The 18,054-nt window shown below is 39.0% G+C and overlaps 1 protein-coding gene across 1 annotated transcript in view; it reads right to left on the bottom strand.

Annotated features, from left to right (window-relative positions):
* Positions 1–18,054, bottom strand: part of CHP1 (calcineurin like EF-hand protein 1) — a 36,711-nt gene that overhangs the window by 16,866 nt on the left and 1,791 nt on the right. The window contains exons 2-3 of the mRNA XM_061430822.1: positions 13,041–13,113; positions 2,697–2,777 (exon numbers count right to left, since the gene is read on the bottom strand). Coding sequence (XP_061286806.1) covers positions 2,697–2,777; positions 13,041–13,113 — 154 coding nt within the window. The remainder of the gene's footprint in view (positions 1–2,696; positions 2,778–13,040; positions 13,114–18,054) is intronic.

Genomic DNA, 18,054 nt, shown 5'->3' with positions numbered 1-18,054 from the left:
CCAGAATAAGTAAATATATATCACTGACATAGTATCTCTGAGTAAAAGGAAACTAAATACCAAGGTCCTACTTTCAAATCTCATTCTATTAAAAAAAAAAAACAGAGACTTTCCTGGTGATCCAGTGCTTAAGAAACCACCTGCCAATGCAGGGGACACAGGTTCAATCCCAGGAGGATGCCACATGCCGCAGGGCAACTTAGCCCATACTTTAGAGCCCATGCTCTGCAATTACTGAGCCCACGTGCTGCAACTACTGAGGTTCTTAAGCCCTAGAGCCCATGCTCCCCAACAAAAGAAATCACCACAGTGAGAAGCCTGTGCGCCACAACTAAAGACTAGCCCCCGTTTGCCACAACTAGAGAAAGACCGAGTGCAGCAACAAAGACTCAGTGCAGTGAAAAATAAATAAATGAAATAAAAAAACAAAACCAAATTGAACCTGCATACGACCTAGAAGTCAAATATCTATTTGTGACAGAGCAAGAAGCAGAGGGGGCTTGCCTCGCAGTATAGCTCAGTGTCACCCTCAGCCTCCTCATACATACCTCGAGTACATCCGCACTCACTGTGTCCTTAACAAGAGATCAATTAATAAGATGACAGGCACCACTACAGTCACAACAAAGGTGGTCTGGCCTTTATAAAACAGCTTTCCACAGCTGCTTTGTCAAATGATCAATGTGACTAGGCAACACTAAAAAAAAAAAGGTTGGCAAAATGACTCTACAGGATTTACTTTGCGCTGCAAAAGGTTTGGAAACAAAACACAGCAGTGAAAGTCATCCCTGGACACAGTTTAATTCTCTGCAAGGGCTAAACAAAAGTTTAAAAAAGACAAGAATTCAGCACTAAAACCACAGCTGAAACAAACAGGGCGCTTCAGGGAGACAAAAAATCAGAAAATGAGGAAGAACAGACGATCACTCATGGTCAACATGAACCTGAGAAGTGCAGGTCTCGGTCTCACTGAGTGCTGTCTTCACAGGAACTGGCTGCTAGTCTTCTCTGTGACTCAGGTTTACTGAGGGACCAACTTCTCAACTTGCAAATTCCTTTGCTTTCAATTCAGAGTTCTACAATTTCCTCTCCACTTATTTTACCTGAGTGTTTTCACTGACACTTTAAGAACTGGCAACCATGTAACATTTTAAAAGTCCTCTGGGTCATATAAACAAGTCACAAGGAACCAGGAAGAGATTGTTAAAGAGACTGTTACTTAAAACAGATTATATGATAAGCTTTATTCAGCAAAAGGTACCTAATCGATTCAGTAAATATTGACTCAGTACTTTGAAGGCAGTATATTAGGTTAAGTAAAGCATATCAAATGCCTAGTTTTAATTACACAAAGCTAAATCTGTTTGATGAAGTGTGTGTGTGGTAGGGGAACTATATCCTTAGCCAGTGTCAGAAAAGAAAAGTAATGTTCTGGATTAAAGGAGGCTAAGAATATATGACAACAACTGAGCCAGACTGGATCCTATAGTGGAGGAAGGAGATTGTTGGATAAACTGAGAAAACTGGAATATCAATAATATATTAGAATAAAATACACTATAGGGGAAGTGAATGAAGGTGGTCAAAAGGTATCAGATTCTAATTATAAGATAAATATATTCTGAGGGTGAAAATATATACCCTAGTGATTATAGATAACAACACTGAATTGTATCTTTGAAAGCTGCTGAGAGATCTTAAAAGCTCTTATTACAAGAAAAATAACTATATGTGATGATGAATGTGTTCATTAATATTATTATGGTTATCATTTTTCAATATATACATATATAAAATCACTATGTTGTACACCTTAAATTTATACAATGTTACATGTCAGTCACATTTCAATAAAGCTGGAAGAAACATATTTTATATTATTATAGCACTTGACACGACTGAGCGACTTCACTTTCACTTTTCACTTTCATGCATTGGAGAAGGAAATGGCAACCCACTCCAGTGTTCTTGCCTGGAGAATCCCAGGGATGGGGGAGCCTGGTGGGCTGCCGTCTATGGGGTCGCACAGAGTCGGACACGACTGAAGCGACTTAGCAGCAGCAGCACTTGATAGGTATGGTTAAGTATAAATTATACAATAGATGCCAGACTTCTTATGAAAAAGAATATATAGTACAATAATTTTTAAATACTGATTTACACATTTTGGATATATTGGGGTTAAATAAAATATATATTGCCAAAGTTAATTTAGCTTGTTCATCCAAAATTAATTTAACTTGTTTATTTTTACTTTTTAAAATGTGACTACTAGAAAATTTGTAGTAACTATGTATGTGGCTTGAATGATGTTTTTATTGGCTAGGACTGAGAGAGCACTCACAAATGAGGCAAAATATTAACAATACAACAACAGATGCATCTGGATAAAAGACATAAAAGTGTCTGTCATACTATTTGCAAATTCTGCAACTTTTCTATAAATTTGAGATTATCTCTATAGTTTTTTAAATGTTTAGTTTTACATCAAAGATAAAGAGAGATTAAAGACAGAACTGTGAAAATGGGCTAACATACCTATTTGAAGTTTAAAACAGGGAGAGGGTAGAGATATTGTAGATATGATTGAGTTAGGAATGTCCAATAGGAGGAAGATCATGGTCTGAGATGACCCAACCAATATCAATACTCCAGATTAGCCTCCAAAAGGAAGTCCAGCACCTGCAAGGACTCACCCCTCTGGAAAGAAGGCGTTGATGATCCGGTCCCCCAATGGGTTGATGGCAAGTTCTGGAATCCGCTGAAAGTCTTCCCGGCTGCCAAGAGAATCACCTTGGGTTAGAGACCATTGGCCCTTGCATGAACTCCTTCTGTCATGCAAGAGTACAACCGAGCAAGAATATTACCTCCTGGAATTTACTTCTGTGGCAAATTATACCAAATAACTGCAAAGAATAGCACTTTAATAGCTGCCAAGTGTTTCTTGCACCAGCTCAGGAGTGGAAGAAGCCAGATTTGACTATGTCACATTCCAATGAATTCAGCACACAGGTTATGTCAGTAACGAGCAAATACTAAGCTGTCCTTGTAAATGATTCTTTGAACATGACCATTTTGCACTTAGTTATTAAGTTTGTAGAATGAACAGCAACTGCAAAGTATCAAACACCAAAGAGCTGGAACATGGGAGGAAAAATTCAGAGGGGCCTCCGTACCCTTGGTAAGAAGATATACAGCACTTAAGAAATGCAAGGAATTCTTAGATGATATTTACGTCTTGGACTTCCCTGGTGGCTCAGACGGTAAAGCGTTCTCAGTACAGAACAAAATGTGATAACTGATTCCATGCTTCCTTGCTCTGATTGGACTTTTCTCCAGTGCCTTCTACAGACTAGAGCTAGAGAAGTATTTAACCCTTGAACATGGCAAGAGCAGTCATCCTCTACAACTTAAAGTCTGTTAAAGTGAGTATTGTTAATTTCCATTCACCCTATACACATCATGTGCTACTCTGTCAATACACTTTATCTCATTTTTTCATGTCAACACTTTATCTGTACCCTTTCAAAGCTGAGGAAGTTGTGAGTCAGTGACACAAAGTAACCTGTCCAGTGCTACAAAGGTAAAAAGTAGAAGAACTGCAATTTAAAACTAAGTCTGGGACTAAATAACAGCTGTAAGTCAAAACATATGCTGTTTTTCCTAAAAAGCCTACACTTCTTTCCCATATTAAATAAACTTTTTGAAAGAAAGGTGCTCTCCCCAAAAATGTTTAGGAACAATTTTCTTAAAAAAAAAAAAAAAAAATTCCTGGGTTGATATCCTATGCCAGAAATATAAAGCTATCTACAACAGAGACAATATATCTATAAAATATCAATGTCATGAAGGACAGAGAAAGGCAGAGGCTTGTTTGAGATCAAAGAGAACTGACTAAAGAGACATACAACAGAACTCAATGCATGATCCTAGACTAGGGAAAAAAAAACAACTTGTGAAGGACATTACTGAGTCAATAGATCAATGTGGAATATGGGCCATATAGAACACAGAATTTTATACAATGCATAGAAAATGCTAAATTTCTTGATTTTGCTATGAGAATCTCCTAGTTATAGGGAATACACACTAAAGTATGTGGCAAAGTGTTAACAAGTGGTAAATCTGGGTACTGGTTATATGAAGTTCTTGGCATTATTTTTGTAACTTTTCTGTAGGTTTGCAATTATTTCCAGATAAGAAGCGGGTAAAAAGGATCTAAACTCAAAAAGATGACTCCTGCTTTCAAGACATTTACTAACAGAAGAGATAAAACATTCCTCTACATTCTCTGTACAAGATGCTAACAAAATGTTCATATTTTACCCAGGTACCTTCAGCTCTCTCTCTCTGATCCTCTTGTGGTTTAACATTTACAGGGTGCTTAATTAAGTAATTAAACAACACCACATCTGGTGGCGACAAAGGTAAGAAATGACCTAGGGGACTAAGCGCAAAGCTCTGGTATAATAACTCTGGATTCTAATCTTCCATCATTCAAAGTAATAATTTTTACATCAATAAATGAACTAGAAGAAGACATTCATAAGATAACTGGGTTGCTTAAAATTATTAAATAAAATTATGGAGGTCGTGATTATATAATTCAACAAACATGTACTAAGCTCTTATTACATAATATGTTCTGTAATACAAAGTCCACACTATCAACACAATGTAAGCTCCTCTTGTTTGACAGTGGTTAAGAAACAATAACTACTTCCTTTTAAAAGAAGATTAAGGCTAATGTGAATTGCAAGGCCACGTACCTCAGTTTAATGTCTAACTGCTGCTGCTGCTGCTAAGTCGCTTCAGTCATGTCCGACTCTGTGAGACCCCATAGACGGCAAGCTTAAGTAATTGTCTAACAAGCTTAAGTAATTTTAGTTGCAAAAAGACAGTTTAAAATACCAGGTCTAGTGTCAAGTGGTGAGTTCACAATCTAGCCTAACTCTGTCAGTCTCCATGAGGAATCTAGTCGTGGATTTCCAACATCAGTAAAGTTCTAAACCCTGTCTTTTGACATTTTTTAACTCTACTCTTAGAATTTAGATTGTATATACAATGACGTCTCTAAGATCAAGGGGAATACTGTTGAAAATATCAATACAAAAATAAGAGTATTAAGAAACAGTTTATAAACTATTAAACAATATACAGTTTATTATTGTTGACTGTTCTTGATAAAACGATCTTGGTTTTCTGTTTTATAATACAATTTTTCATATAAAGTGCCAAAGTTCTAAATCCAGTCTTTGCTACTTATTTTAGTATTCTAGGGCCAGTCACTTATTTGCAAAGCTGCATCTGACTTTTGGTTGAGAAAGTGATCACACACACACGTTACCTCCTCTCATTCTCTAAACCTCTCTGAAATGTTAGTAAAATTTTACACATGGGAATACAGCCATGACATAAACAATCAGGGTGGGAGGAATATGTTAGTAGACAAGGAATTCTGACAAATTCTGGAAGTTAGAAAACAGACACAAATGTAGTGATAAGTCAAAGTAGAAGAGTTGATAGCCATTCTGCCCTGCAGCCTCAGCAAGGCACCACACTCAGAATTGCCAGGCGAGGGAAGTATTAACAGCATTCAGGGAAATTAATTACCAGAACTTTTAAAGAATGGGCCAGCTGCCCACTGCTGCCAGCACCCATCCCAGGAACATAAAACCATTTGTCCCCAGGATAAAAATGGGGAGCTGCTACGGAAAGAAACTGGAAGAGCCACCTGGGCAGGGTTTTGGCCAAGTATGGGAGGCTGGCTCCCCAGGACCACAGTCCTTTCATTGGGGGAAGAGAACTGCAAATCTGTCCCCTTGCTCCCTAACCACATGCCCTAAAGAAAGGTCTACCAACTTACTGGTCCTGCTCAGAGTATAGACGGCTTGTCGTCAGTCCTTCCATCCAGGGAAAGCCCTGTGAGAAACCAACCACAAACAAACCTATGCCCATTTTCTACATTACCCCATCCAGGCTTTTTCATAAATAGGAATGGACAATTAAGGCTCACCAGCATTTTGGAAAAATCAGTAACATAAAAGAGTAAGATCAAGATGAAAAGCGTGTGTGTATGCTCAGTTGTGTTGGACTCTTTGCAACTCCATGGACTGTAGCCTGCCAGGCTCCTCTGTCTATGAGATTTTCTAGGCAAGAATACTGGAGTGGGTTGCCATTTCCTCCTCCAGGGGATCCTCCCCATCCCAGGATTGAACATGCGTCTCCTGCATTGGCAGGCAGATTCTTTACCACTGAGTACCTGGGAAGCCCCAAGATGAATAGATGTAATGATAATTCAGGGAACAAAAGAGAGTTTGAAATATTCTAATAAGTAACCCAATAGACATTTGATAAGTTTTGGCAACTATAAAACAAATATAAGCTACTATGATAGAGCAGAGGTCAGAGAACAAGAAAGTTTCTTGGAAATTAAAAATGTGATTGTAGCCAAGTTCATCAAAAGGTCTATAACATAAATTTGAGGATATCCTCCAGAAAGCAAAGGAAAAAAACCAGTCAGAAAACATGAGAAAACTGAGTCATGATGGTCCAATAGCCAACTAATAAAGGCATAAAAATCAATAAGAAAGAAGAGGGGGAGGAAATAAATAACAGAAGAAAACTTTCCATTCAAAGGGGTATTTTTAGATTGAGAAAGTTCACCTGATACCAAGCAATGAATAATGAAAAATAACCCACAAAAAGATATAATTTTGTGAAATTTCAGAACATCAGGAAGATATATTTGAAGCTTTCAAGAGAGTAAAAAAAAAAAAAGATTACCTACTGTAATAAAAAAATGAGAATTAGATTGGCATCATGGTTCTCATCTGTGAAACTCCATTATGGAATGACTGAGAGCACTCTGTACAAAGCAAGAGCTTATCCAGGATACTGAAATCATCTATCCTCTGGATGAAGTCAAACAAGAAAATGAATCTCAAAGGCACTCAGTTTTTAAGCAGATAAATGGCTACCACTTAGGACACAATCTCTTAAAAATTACAGGTAATCTTTTTAAAAGTGATATATAACAACACGGCCAACTAGTAGTTTCAGTAATAACTTCCTTGCAGAGTTTAACTGGTCTGTACTGCTCCCTAGAGTCAATTTAACCTGCATGACTTAATACCCAGGAATATTTTTCATCATGGTATTACATCAAAGAAAATATCTGACGAAGATCCAATGTTAAACTTGCTCAATGCACAGGATATTTTTAAAGTAAACTTTTAAAGAGGTATAACATACATACAGGGAAGAGTACAAATCACAAGCATTCAGTATGATGACGTTTCACCAGTGCAGATTATAACCAGCACCCAAATCAAGGATTCAATCACAATCAGGACCCAGATATTGTCCTTCCTTCCTTCATGCTCCCTTTGTGTCTATCTGCTCCCCAACCCAAAGGGTAGTCATTATCCTGACATCTAACCCCACAGATTAGATCAGTACCAAGGATATTTAAACAAAAGATATCTTCTTTGTATTCAGAAAATGGCCAGGCTCTCACCTTGACCTGTCCTACAAAGGACCATTTCAGGGCTTCTTATGGATCCAGTTGCCTTTTCAAAGGTCTCTTCCACTTTTTCAAGGATATTTAAACAAAAGAAGCCTTCTTTGTATTCAGATAATGACCAGGCTCTCAGCTTGACCTAACCTACAAAGGACCATTTCAGGGCACCTTGTAAGACCCAGTTGCCTTTTCAAAGACCAATTTCAATGGCAGAGATAGAAATATTTCACTCAAAATAATGACACCTGAAGAAAGTAAGATTTGTGAAGTTACAGTATATGAAATATCAATCTGAAGATTACCAATCATTTTAACTTAATACCTATGGGTAGGCCATGGATGTAGTATTTTATAAAACATACTTTGGAGTTGAACCTTTCAAAGCACTTTGCTGAAGCTCCATTGCTAACCAAAGCCTTCCATAGTTTCTGCTTCATGTTCCCACAGACTGACACTTTTAAAAAAGGAGTACAGAATGTCTTGGACAGTACACTATAGTCTCTCACTCTGGAGAATTTGGCTTCAAGCCCCAGACATAGAGCATCTTGGGAGAAGAAAGTGAAGAAAATATGGAAGAAAAAAATTTCTCCTAAAAACTTTCTTAGGAAAGTGGGACCTGTTACAGGTAACAAAAGACTGGAGGTAACTTGTATTCAGCTGAGTACCCTGATGGGTTATTGAAAGGTCAAGACAGAACGTGAGCTGAGTCTGGCACTAAAGGCAGTAAAGGAGGCAGCTACATCACTCTATTACCATAAAAGAATCTGGAAAAAAAAAAAAGAATTTTGAGTTTACCAGGTATTCTCTAAGGCTAGAATGAGAGAAAGGGGAAGACAATCTAACAAGATGGCCAGAGGCTGAGATGGCCATTGTCAGGAGGCACAGCCAGTGTGAAATTCCTGACAATGGGCGGGTACAACAAAATGATTTACATACTTAGTTGCCCCTTGAACATGGTTCCATCTCTGTGCGGATTTTTTCAATAGTAAGTATCATAGTATTACAGGTCCGTCATTGGATGCCTCTGTGGATGTGGAACTGCGTACACGAAGGGCAGACTACAAGTTATTCTCAGATTTGACTGTGCAGAGGGCCACCATCTCTAACTCTGCCTTGTTCAAGGGTTGACTGAAACATGCCAGTTGTCTACCATGTAGTACAACAGGGTAATTTTCTCTTGCACTCAAGGTGGCTTGGGGTTTTCCCCACATTTTGATCCACATCCATGACAGAGATCAAAGCACAGAATTTAGACCAAGCACTTTGTAAAGCTGAATACAAAAAAGTCAGCTAGATCTAGGTAACCACGAAATAAAAAATTACCCCATCACTTCCTACCAGCTTTTCCTCTACCAAGAATTTGTAGAAACCAGAAGAGAAACAGTGTCTACTGCATTACAGGTATTTAATAGATAGGCATCAAATGAGTGAGTCAGTTCACTGGCTTTTCAGAGAGTGTGAAATTACATTTTAGGGGCTGAGCAAATATTGCCTACATTTTAAGGAGCAGGTAACACTAGCTGACATGTGAAAAGTTTTACCTTTTCTGAGGAAAAACAGCTCCTTTTACAAAAGATGTTCCATTTTTTTCCCAGCAAACCATGAAAGTGATTAAAATATACACATTTATAAATACCTACTTTCTAGAAAAAAGAAAAGGACACAAAACTAATGTGAATTCTATATATTCACTTAATGGTTAAATCTTAATTTATGAGAAAGACATAATCCCAAACTCTAGTAAATTATTCAAGTATTTGGGCTTACGGAAATATAGATATTCTAATCTGATTTATTTTTCAAGTACAAATATATATAGTCTCTTCAGCAAATGTTGCTGGAACAGCTAGATATCCACAGGTCAAAAAATAAAGCTTGACTCTTATATTTCTTTCTATTGCTACACACACAACACTGCTTTGTTGTTGTGTCTTGTGTTTTTTTTTTTTTTTTTTGCCACACTGCACAGCGTGTGTGATCTAGTTCGACCACCAGGGACTGCACCTACATCCCCTGCAGTGGAAGCAAGGAATCTTAACCACAGGACTGCCAGGGAAGCCCTCCCCCCCCCTCCCCACCGCCCTCTTTATTTTTTTCCATTTTGTATAAATATACCAAAAAATTCTGTGTGTATATACACATAAGAAACTCAAAAATGAGGGAATTCCTTGGTGGTCCAGTGGTTAAGACTTGGCCCTTTCACTGCCAGGGCCCAGGTCCAAATCCTGGTAGGGGAACTCAGATTTCACAATCCACATGGTGTGATGAAGAATGAATCAAAGACCTAAATATAAAAGCTAAAATTATAAAACTCTTTAGAAGAAAACATAGGGGCAATCTTCATGACCGTGGACTTGGCAATGGTTTCACAGAATCAACATGAAAAGCATGCACACCAAAAGAAGTTAGGTAAGCTGGACTTCAAAGCTTAAAGCTATGTGTTTCAAAAAACACTAGAAAGAGAGTGAAAAGACAATTCAGAGAATAAGAAAAAATATCTGCAGATCGTGTCTGGTATCTCAGATATAAAAAGAACTCTTAACAACAAAAAAGACAAACTCCAATTGAAAAACAGGCAAAGGACTTGAATATGCACTTCCCCAAAGAAGACATACAAATGGTCAAGCAGCACAAAGATGCTCAACATCATTAGCCACTAGGGAAGTGCAATCAAAACCAAAATGGTCTACCACTCACATCTACTAAAATTAAAAGAGAGACGATAAGTGCTAATGAGCAAAGTCTACAAACAATAAATGCTGGACAGGGTGTGGAGAAAAGGGGACCCTCTTGCATTGCTGGTGGGAATGTAAATTGATACAGCCACTATGAAAGATGGTATGGAGATTCCTTAAAAAGCTAGGAATAAAGCCACCATACGACCCAGCAATCCCACTCCTAGGCATATGACCTGAGGAAACCAAAATTGAAAAACCACATGTACCCCGATGTTCATTGCAGCACTATTTACAATAGCTAGAACATGGAAGCAACTTAGATGTCCATCAACAGAAGAATGGATAAAGAAGCTGTGGTATGTATATACAATGGGATATTACTCCGCCATAAAAAGGAACACATTTGAGTCAGTTCTAATGAGGTGGACAAACATAGAGCCTATTTTACAGAGTGAAGTAAGTCAGGAAGAGAAATATAAATATCTTATACTAACACATATATATGGAATCTAGAAAGGTGGTACCAATGAATTTATTTTCAGGGCAGTAATGGAGAAAGAGACATAGAGAATAGACTTATAGACACGGGGAGAGGGGAGAAGAGGGTGAGATGCATGGAGAGAGTAACATCGAAACTTACACTACCATATGTCAAATAGATAGACAATGGGAACTTGCTGTATGACTAAGGGAACTCAAACAGAAGCTCTGTGACAATCTAGAAGGGTGGGGTGGGGAGGGAGATGGGAAGGAGGTTGGGGAGGGAGGGGACATGGGTGTACCTATGGCTGATTCTTATTGATGTATGACAGAAAACCACAAAATTCTATAAAGCAAATATCCTTCAATTTAAAAAATAAATTTAAAAAAAGTGCTGATGAGGAGAAATTTGAACTTGCGTTTCATTGCTGGTGGGAATGTAAAATAGTACAGAGCTGTGGAAAATAGTTTGGTGGGTCTGCAATAAATTAAGCATAAAATTATCATAGGACCCATAATTCTACTCTTAGGTATATGCTCAAGTACATATGCTTAAGTTTATATCCTTAAAACATAAGTCCACACAAAAATGTTCATAATAGGCAAAAGATGTTAATAGCTCAAATCCCCACCAAATGATGAATGAACAAACAAAATATAGTCTATGCATACAGTGGAATACTGTTGTTGCTGTTTAGTTGCTAAGTCCTGTCCAATTCTTTTGTGATCTCATGGACTGTAACCCACCTGGCTCCTCTGTCCATGGGATTTCCCAGGCAAGAATAGCAGTGGGCTTGTCATTTCCTTCTCTAGGGATCTTCTCCACCCAGGGATCAAATCCAAATTTCCTGCATTGGCAGTTGGATTCTTTACTACTGAGTCACCAGAGAAGCCCAAAAGGGAATGTTACTCAGCCGTAAAAAGGAAAGAAGTACTGATACACACCATGAAAGAACTTTGAAAACACCATGTAAAATGAAAGAGTTAGTGAACAAAAGAGCGAGTGAACAAAAGGCCACACACTGTATGATTCCACTTGTATGAAATGTCCATAGAAAGAGGAATGGGAAGTGACTACTCAATGAGCATGAGGTTTCCATCTGAGCTGATGAAAATGTTCTAGAACTAGACTGTGGTAACACGTGAACGTATTAAACTGTGTTGTGAATGTGTTTAATGCCATTAAAAAGCACACTTTTTAATGGTAAATTTTATGTAATGTGTCTTTTGCCTCAAAAGTAAAATTAAATTAAAAAGACAAAGTACAAGTGTGGTCTTTGCATATGATAGGTACTCCATAGTCGTTGACTTTAATGACTGGACAGCATGATCTTGGTCAACTCCAGCTTCCAGCGAAACCAGACATGGCTCTAAACAAACACGGCCCTATAGATTTCTAAGCTGTTCTGCCTGAGGATTATACACAAAGGCTTAGCAACTATATTCTTTCCCCTTTTATGCGAACCCCACACCTGTGCTAGAAGCCTACATTATTTCTTGCCATCCACCAGAAAGGCAAACAGCTTTGTTCTATCAGTCAATCAAAGCTGAGAAACAATAGTAACAAGAGTTAGGTGTTACTTAAGAATTAGGTTGGGAGGTGGTGCTCAGGAGATATTTCATTTGACTATGACAAGACATTTTCAAATATAAAATGATAGAGCTTCACAGTAAATCTGAAGTCATATACTTACTCTAGACCAGTTTCTCAACGTTGGCACTACTGACATTTAGGAAGGATTGTCCTGTGCATTGTAGGATGGTCAGCCACATTCCTGGCCTTGACCCGCTAGACATCAGTAGCATTCCCCAGCTGTGACAATCCAAAATGTCTCCAGGTATTTGGCCACTCGGGAAAATAGCCCTTAGTTGAGAAACACTGCTCTAGATAAATATACTGACCACCTTATCTAACATTAATACATATAAACTGATGTACCCTAGGGATTGGGTTGAGTTGAGAAATTAGAGAAAAGAGGACAAAGCAACTTAGACCACCTTGGCTTGCTATGGATCAGTCTCCTGAAAGCTAACATGTTTGGGGAAGGGCTGTGGGAAAATCCAAGCAGAGAGAGCTGAAATTTCCGAAGGTACATTTCCAGGACCAGATCAGATCAGATCAGATCAGTCGCTCAGTCGTGTCCGAGTAATGGCCAATCAAACTAAGGGGAGCAGGGGGTAAAGCAGCGAGCACCTAGTGATAAATGTAAATCCATTGTTCTGTTTAAGTCCCTTGTGGATCAATAACACTTAAAGATGCGTGAAGAAATGGTCCGTGCTCTCTGCCTGCCAGATGTAAGCTCTCTGGATAAAAGCAGCTATTCAGCCACTAGCAGGAAATAAAGAAAGGAAATGCCTACCTGAGAGTCCCATTCTCTCCTTTGTCCAGGCTGGTGAACCGGCTGTAGAGGCGGGTGATCTGACTGTGAGAAACTGAAGAACACAGAATTAGTTGCAGTTAGAGAAGTTGTCCTCTGGTCAAATTCAACCTGAATGTGAGTGGCCCTTTGGAAACCAGCTGCCTTTCTGGTCCCAGCTCACCGTTAAATGCTTCAAAGTCAGTAAAGTGGTGCGATGTCTCAACTAACTCACCTCTAGTGTGTCAAAACAGAAAGAATGAAAGGAGTTAGAAAATAAATCAAGAGTAAACAAAATTGACTCTCAAGAGTGAAGTCTAGGGTTAATTAAGACTCTGTGTTAAATGTCAGTTGGTTAAGATTTAACAAAACAAAGCTAAATTTAGTTTAAAAGGAAAGTGTGAAACTTTCACCTTTCAGTACCCTGACTTAGAAGCTATGAAAATTCCAGCTTTGATCAAAAACACATCCCTATTAATCAGTTTGGTGTTTCAGACTTGTGCAGTTGGGTAGGTAACATGTGCTGAATTAAGGACTAGGGCATGTGAAACAGACAGTATTTTTAAAATCTAGTTTACTTTTCCTCAAGCATCAGTGACTTTTATCTTTTCCCTCAGGGCTGATCTTTGGGTAAAAAATCACTACAGCCTTGGGTCAGCCTCTTTCTCTGCAACTGCATGAGCTCCACTGAGTTCCCAGTAAAGGAATGGGTTCCAAGAAAGAAGATTAGGCAATCTGTAAAACGGTTGTGCTATCTTCAGATGACATCTACAAGGAAGTTACTTTGTTCCTCATTTTGCACTAACTCAGGTACAAGCTGACAATTAAAATGAGGGACTAACCACAGGTAGACAATGAAACTTTGAAAATGCAAAAAAGGAATTCCTGGGAAATAGTTTAATCTCGCGGTAGACTGGAGATAGGAGGGAAAAAAATAGTTATCAAAGGAGAAAAGACAACAGCCAAAAAGGGTGTGACAAGTGTGGACTTCGTCCTAGGCTGTACCTTCAGGGGTAAAGGGGTGGCTCAGGGAGTTCTGATAGTTGTCCTCCTCCCCCAGCTCATGCAACAAAAACCCACTCGCAGTTTTGGGAACAATGGGACAAAATTAACACAGGCACACGCAGGAGAAACAGGAAGTGAGTGGCCCAAAGCTAGTATGAGAGGACACCCCGGGCCAAGCAGTAAATTCTTCAGCCTCAGGTTTCAAGCCAGCCTGGGCTCTGTTCTGTACTAGCTCTCAAGGAGAGCAGGGAGCAGAAGAGGCAGAACCACCCCTGCCAGGGCAGAGCCAGCAGGAGCCCAGACACTGAGGAAGCCGGTGGGGACCTTTCTGCCCGATAGGCAGGTGTGCGCAGTAAACACTCCTCTGAGAGTCAGGCTGACAGTCTGATTCCAAACATGGCACCACAGCTCACGAATGAGGGCTGAGTGAATGGGGTTGTGCAGTGAACTAACTCAGTCCAGGAGAGAAAAGTGCTTGGCCAAGGTCTGGCACCTGGTAAGCACGCCAGGTTAGCTATTATCATCATTATCCTTATACTGTGAGCCTGCAGGTACAATTTTACTGCTGTACTAATTAATCTCCACCTTTCTCTTGATTCTGCCAGCCACAACTGTCTTCTTCAGGAACCTGAACAGGCTATGGCCTCAGGCCTCAAATGTTGCTCTAGAACTAAAGTTTTTTTTTAGTTTTCACAAAATAAGTTGGTTTAAGAATGACTAACTTTCTCAAAAGACTTTTTGAAAAGACAAAATTTGTTTACAATATCAATGCCACTGTTTTCATGTCTTCATATATTACCTAATATGTCACTTGTGCACTTTACATAGTTATAATAGCTTATTTTTCATTTATTAATTCATAATTTTTCTATATTGCTTTGGAGTGCTTTTTAAAAACTTCATAATATTTAGCCCATGGGGTCAGTTTTTAATACTTACAGTATTATACTTCAGGTTACTTTTCTTAAACAATGATCACATTCAAGTTGTATTTCTTTTTATACTAGGTTGTTTTAGTTTGAGAAAACAATCTATCCACATGGTAAAAATAGTACAAAAAGTGTACATAATGAAAAGTCTCCCCAGCACCCGAATTCCTCAGTCTTCCTAGCCAGAGTCAAACTTTCTTAGGTGTGATAATAGTATTGTGGTTATGCAGGAAACAAATCCCTGTCCTCAGGAATATATGCTTAAAGCTTAAGGGGTGAAAAGTTTTGACTATCTGCAACTTTAAAATGGTTCATCAAAAAGAATATATATATATATATATATACACACACACACACATACAAATAGACAGATATAGCAAAATGTTAACAACTGTTGAATTAAAATGTTGAATTATATGGATGTTCATTATACTATTTTAACTTTTCTGTATGTTTGAAATTTTTCATCATAAAAAGGTGGGGGGTAGGGTGGGGGAGGTACAGAGTTTTGCAAATCACTTAATCCAAAATCAGCTGAAGATGTTAGTAATATGTGCAATGCTCTTTCAGTAGGAGCTGGAGACAGCAGGGTCTTCTGCAGTGGCAGAACCCTCAGGCACCATGGCAAGGCAGCTGAGGGCCATGAATGTGTCCTGTGTCATGAGGCAGGAACAGCCTTCAGTTGAACTTCCACTTACATTCTAGCTCAGGAAATTATTCTCAAGCAGTTGCCTTTGCCAGGCTTGTGCTCTTTGTTACAATTACAGAGAAATCCACACTAATGCCATCATCACTACACCCTTTCAAACAAACAGAACTTCACTGGCCTGTAGAACTTACTTCCCAAACCTGTTCAGCACCTTTGCCATATCACGTGACACATACCAGAAGACAGAGACTAAAAATAAATCAATTGGAATTTATCACTACTCAACTGGTGTGAATTGTTCCTCAAGGATTATGTGGCTATTTTCTGTTGTAAAGGTTTTAAGTCATTCACACCCAGGTTATTGCCATATAGTTAAGTGAACTAAGGGTGGAGGTTTCAGAAACTCCCAAGACACTCTGACCTTTCCCCTACTGACAGCTTTTACTCAAATGATTTTAACTTATGGAAATGCTGAAGTGTGAAAGAAGATAACAGAACTAAGACAATATAGCAAATGTTTTATGCCAACTCGTGTCTTTAGACAGTATTTTTTTTTAAACTCTTGGATATATCAGGATTTCTACTCCTTCCAAAGTTTTATTTCTTCAAGTTGGGAAAACGTGATTCCTAGTCCAATGTCTCCGGAAAACAGAAAAAGTGCAAAATACTGTCACCTCTCCAGTTATATACTAGACGTGGTTTCTATAACTAGCATATGCTAATGGTGTTTTCACGATAAGATGATTGTTATCTATAGATCAAAATGAAAATAGCTAACACCTGGTGCTTATTACATACCCAGACACTATTCTACATAGTTTACATAATTTTTCTCATTTAATCCTCACTAGGAATTCAAAAAGTTGTACTATTTTTATTTTCATTTACAGATGATGAAACTAAAGGTGTACAAGGAATTCTTACTTAGAAGTACTTTTCTAAACACTTAAGAGATTACATTTCAAATACCGGATAAACTAGTCATACGTGAATTCTAACCAATTTAGACTTACAAATAACAAAGCTTTCATACTGCATATAAAGTCAATTTTACTTATTTATGGTACGTTTTCTTCTGGCAAAGGGAGTAGTGAAATGTCTTGTACTTGTTCTTAACTTGAAGTGTTTCGGAATGACAGTTCCCCAAACTCTTTATAGAACAAGAAGCAGAGGAAAACAGGGCTAATTTCATCACTCTACACCACCCTCAGGTGTTTGCTGTTTTTATTCTTCTAAACCTTTTGCATCATGCTAAAACTATTGCTTTAAAAATCAATTCTGCTGATGGGCACTAACTGGAGAAACTGACAGCTCAACTCCCACAGCAGAATGACAGCGTAGCAGGTCGGGGAGATGCCTGGAAGCCACTCAAAATGCTCTAGCTTAATTTATCCAAATCTAATCAATTGATGCATATATCATGGCCCAATTCCTCCTCAAGGCCAGTTCACAATGACTGTTCCCTGAGTTCTGGAAGGGGTGCTACATAATTTCAGGTATCTTATGTTTGATGCTTGGCACCCCACTCCAGTACTCTTGCCTGGAAAATCCCATGGATGGAGGAGCCTGGTAGGCTGCAGTCCATGGGGTCGCTAAGAGTCGGACATGACTGAGCGACTTCACTTTCACTTTTCCCTTTCATGCACTGGAGAAGGAAATGGCAACCTACTCCAGTGTTCTTGCCTGGAGAATCCCAGGGGCAGGAGAGCCTGGTGGACTGACGTCTATGGGGTCACACAGAGTGGGACATGACTGAAGTGACTTAGCAGCAGCAGCATGTTTGATGCTAATCCTAACTCTTGTGGGCATCTTTTGTCACTACCTATTTTAAATACCCAGTATTGTACTGAGAATGCTGCTGCTGCTAAGTTGCTTCAGTCGTGTCCGACTCTGTGCGACCCCATAGATGGCAGCCCATCAGGCTCCTCTGTCCCTGGGAATCTCCAGGCAAGAATACTGGAGTGGGTTGCCATTTCCTTCTCCAATGCATGCATGCATGCTAAGTTGCTTCAGTTGTGTCCGACTCTGTGCAACCCTATGGACAGCAGCCCTCCAAGCTCCTCTGTCCACAGGATTCTCAAGGCAAGAAAACTGGAGTGGGTTGCCATTTCCTTCTCCCCATACTGAGTATAGACGCTGCAAAAATTCAATAAGTACTTGTTTACAACATTACACTTTCTGGCTCAATATGTACATTTGTCTTGGTGCGGCTGAGACTCTCCCTCAGGCTGGATTCTCTTTTCGGCAACTAGGAAAATAGCTCTGCAGGAGTACTCCATTCTCACAGTCACACAGTGAAAAAACCTAGAGTCCCAAGGCAATCAAGGCCACTTTCATTTGGTGAAACATAATAAAACAAGAATGGGATTACTGCTCCCTTCCTCTTGAGGGAAAAACAGCTTTTTCCCACCAGCACTCTGGTTTATACTCCCTC

This window comes from Bos javanicus, chromosome 10 (genome assembly GCF_032452875.1).
Source record: "Bos javanicus breed banteng chromosome 10, ARS-OSU_banteng_1.0, whole genome shotgun sequence".
Taxonomy (NCBI): domain Eukaryota; kingdom Metazoa; phylum Chordata; class Mammalia; order Artiodactyla; family Bovidae; genus Bos; species Bos javanicus.
Note: the sequence above shows the minus strand (reverse complement) of the source record. Positions and strands in the feature narration are given on the sequence as shown.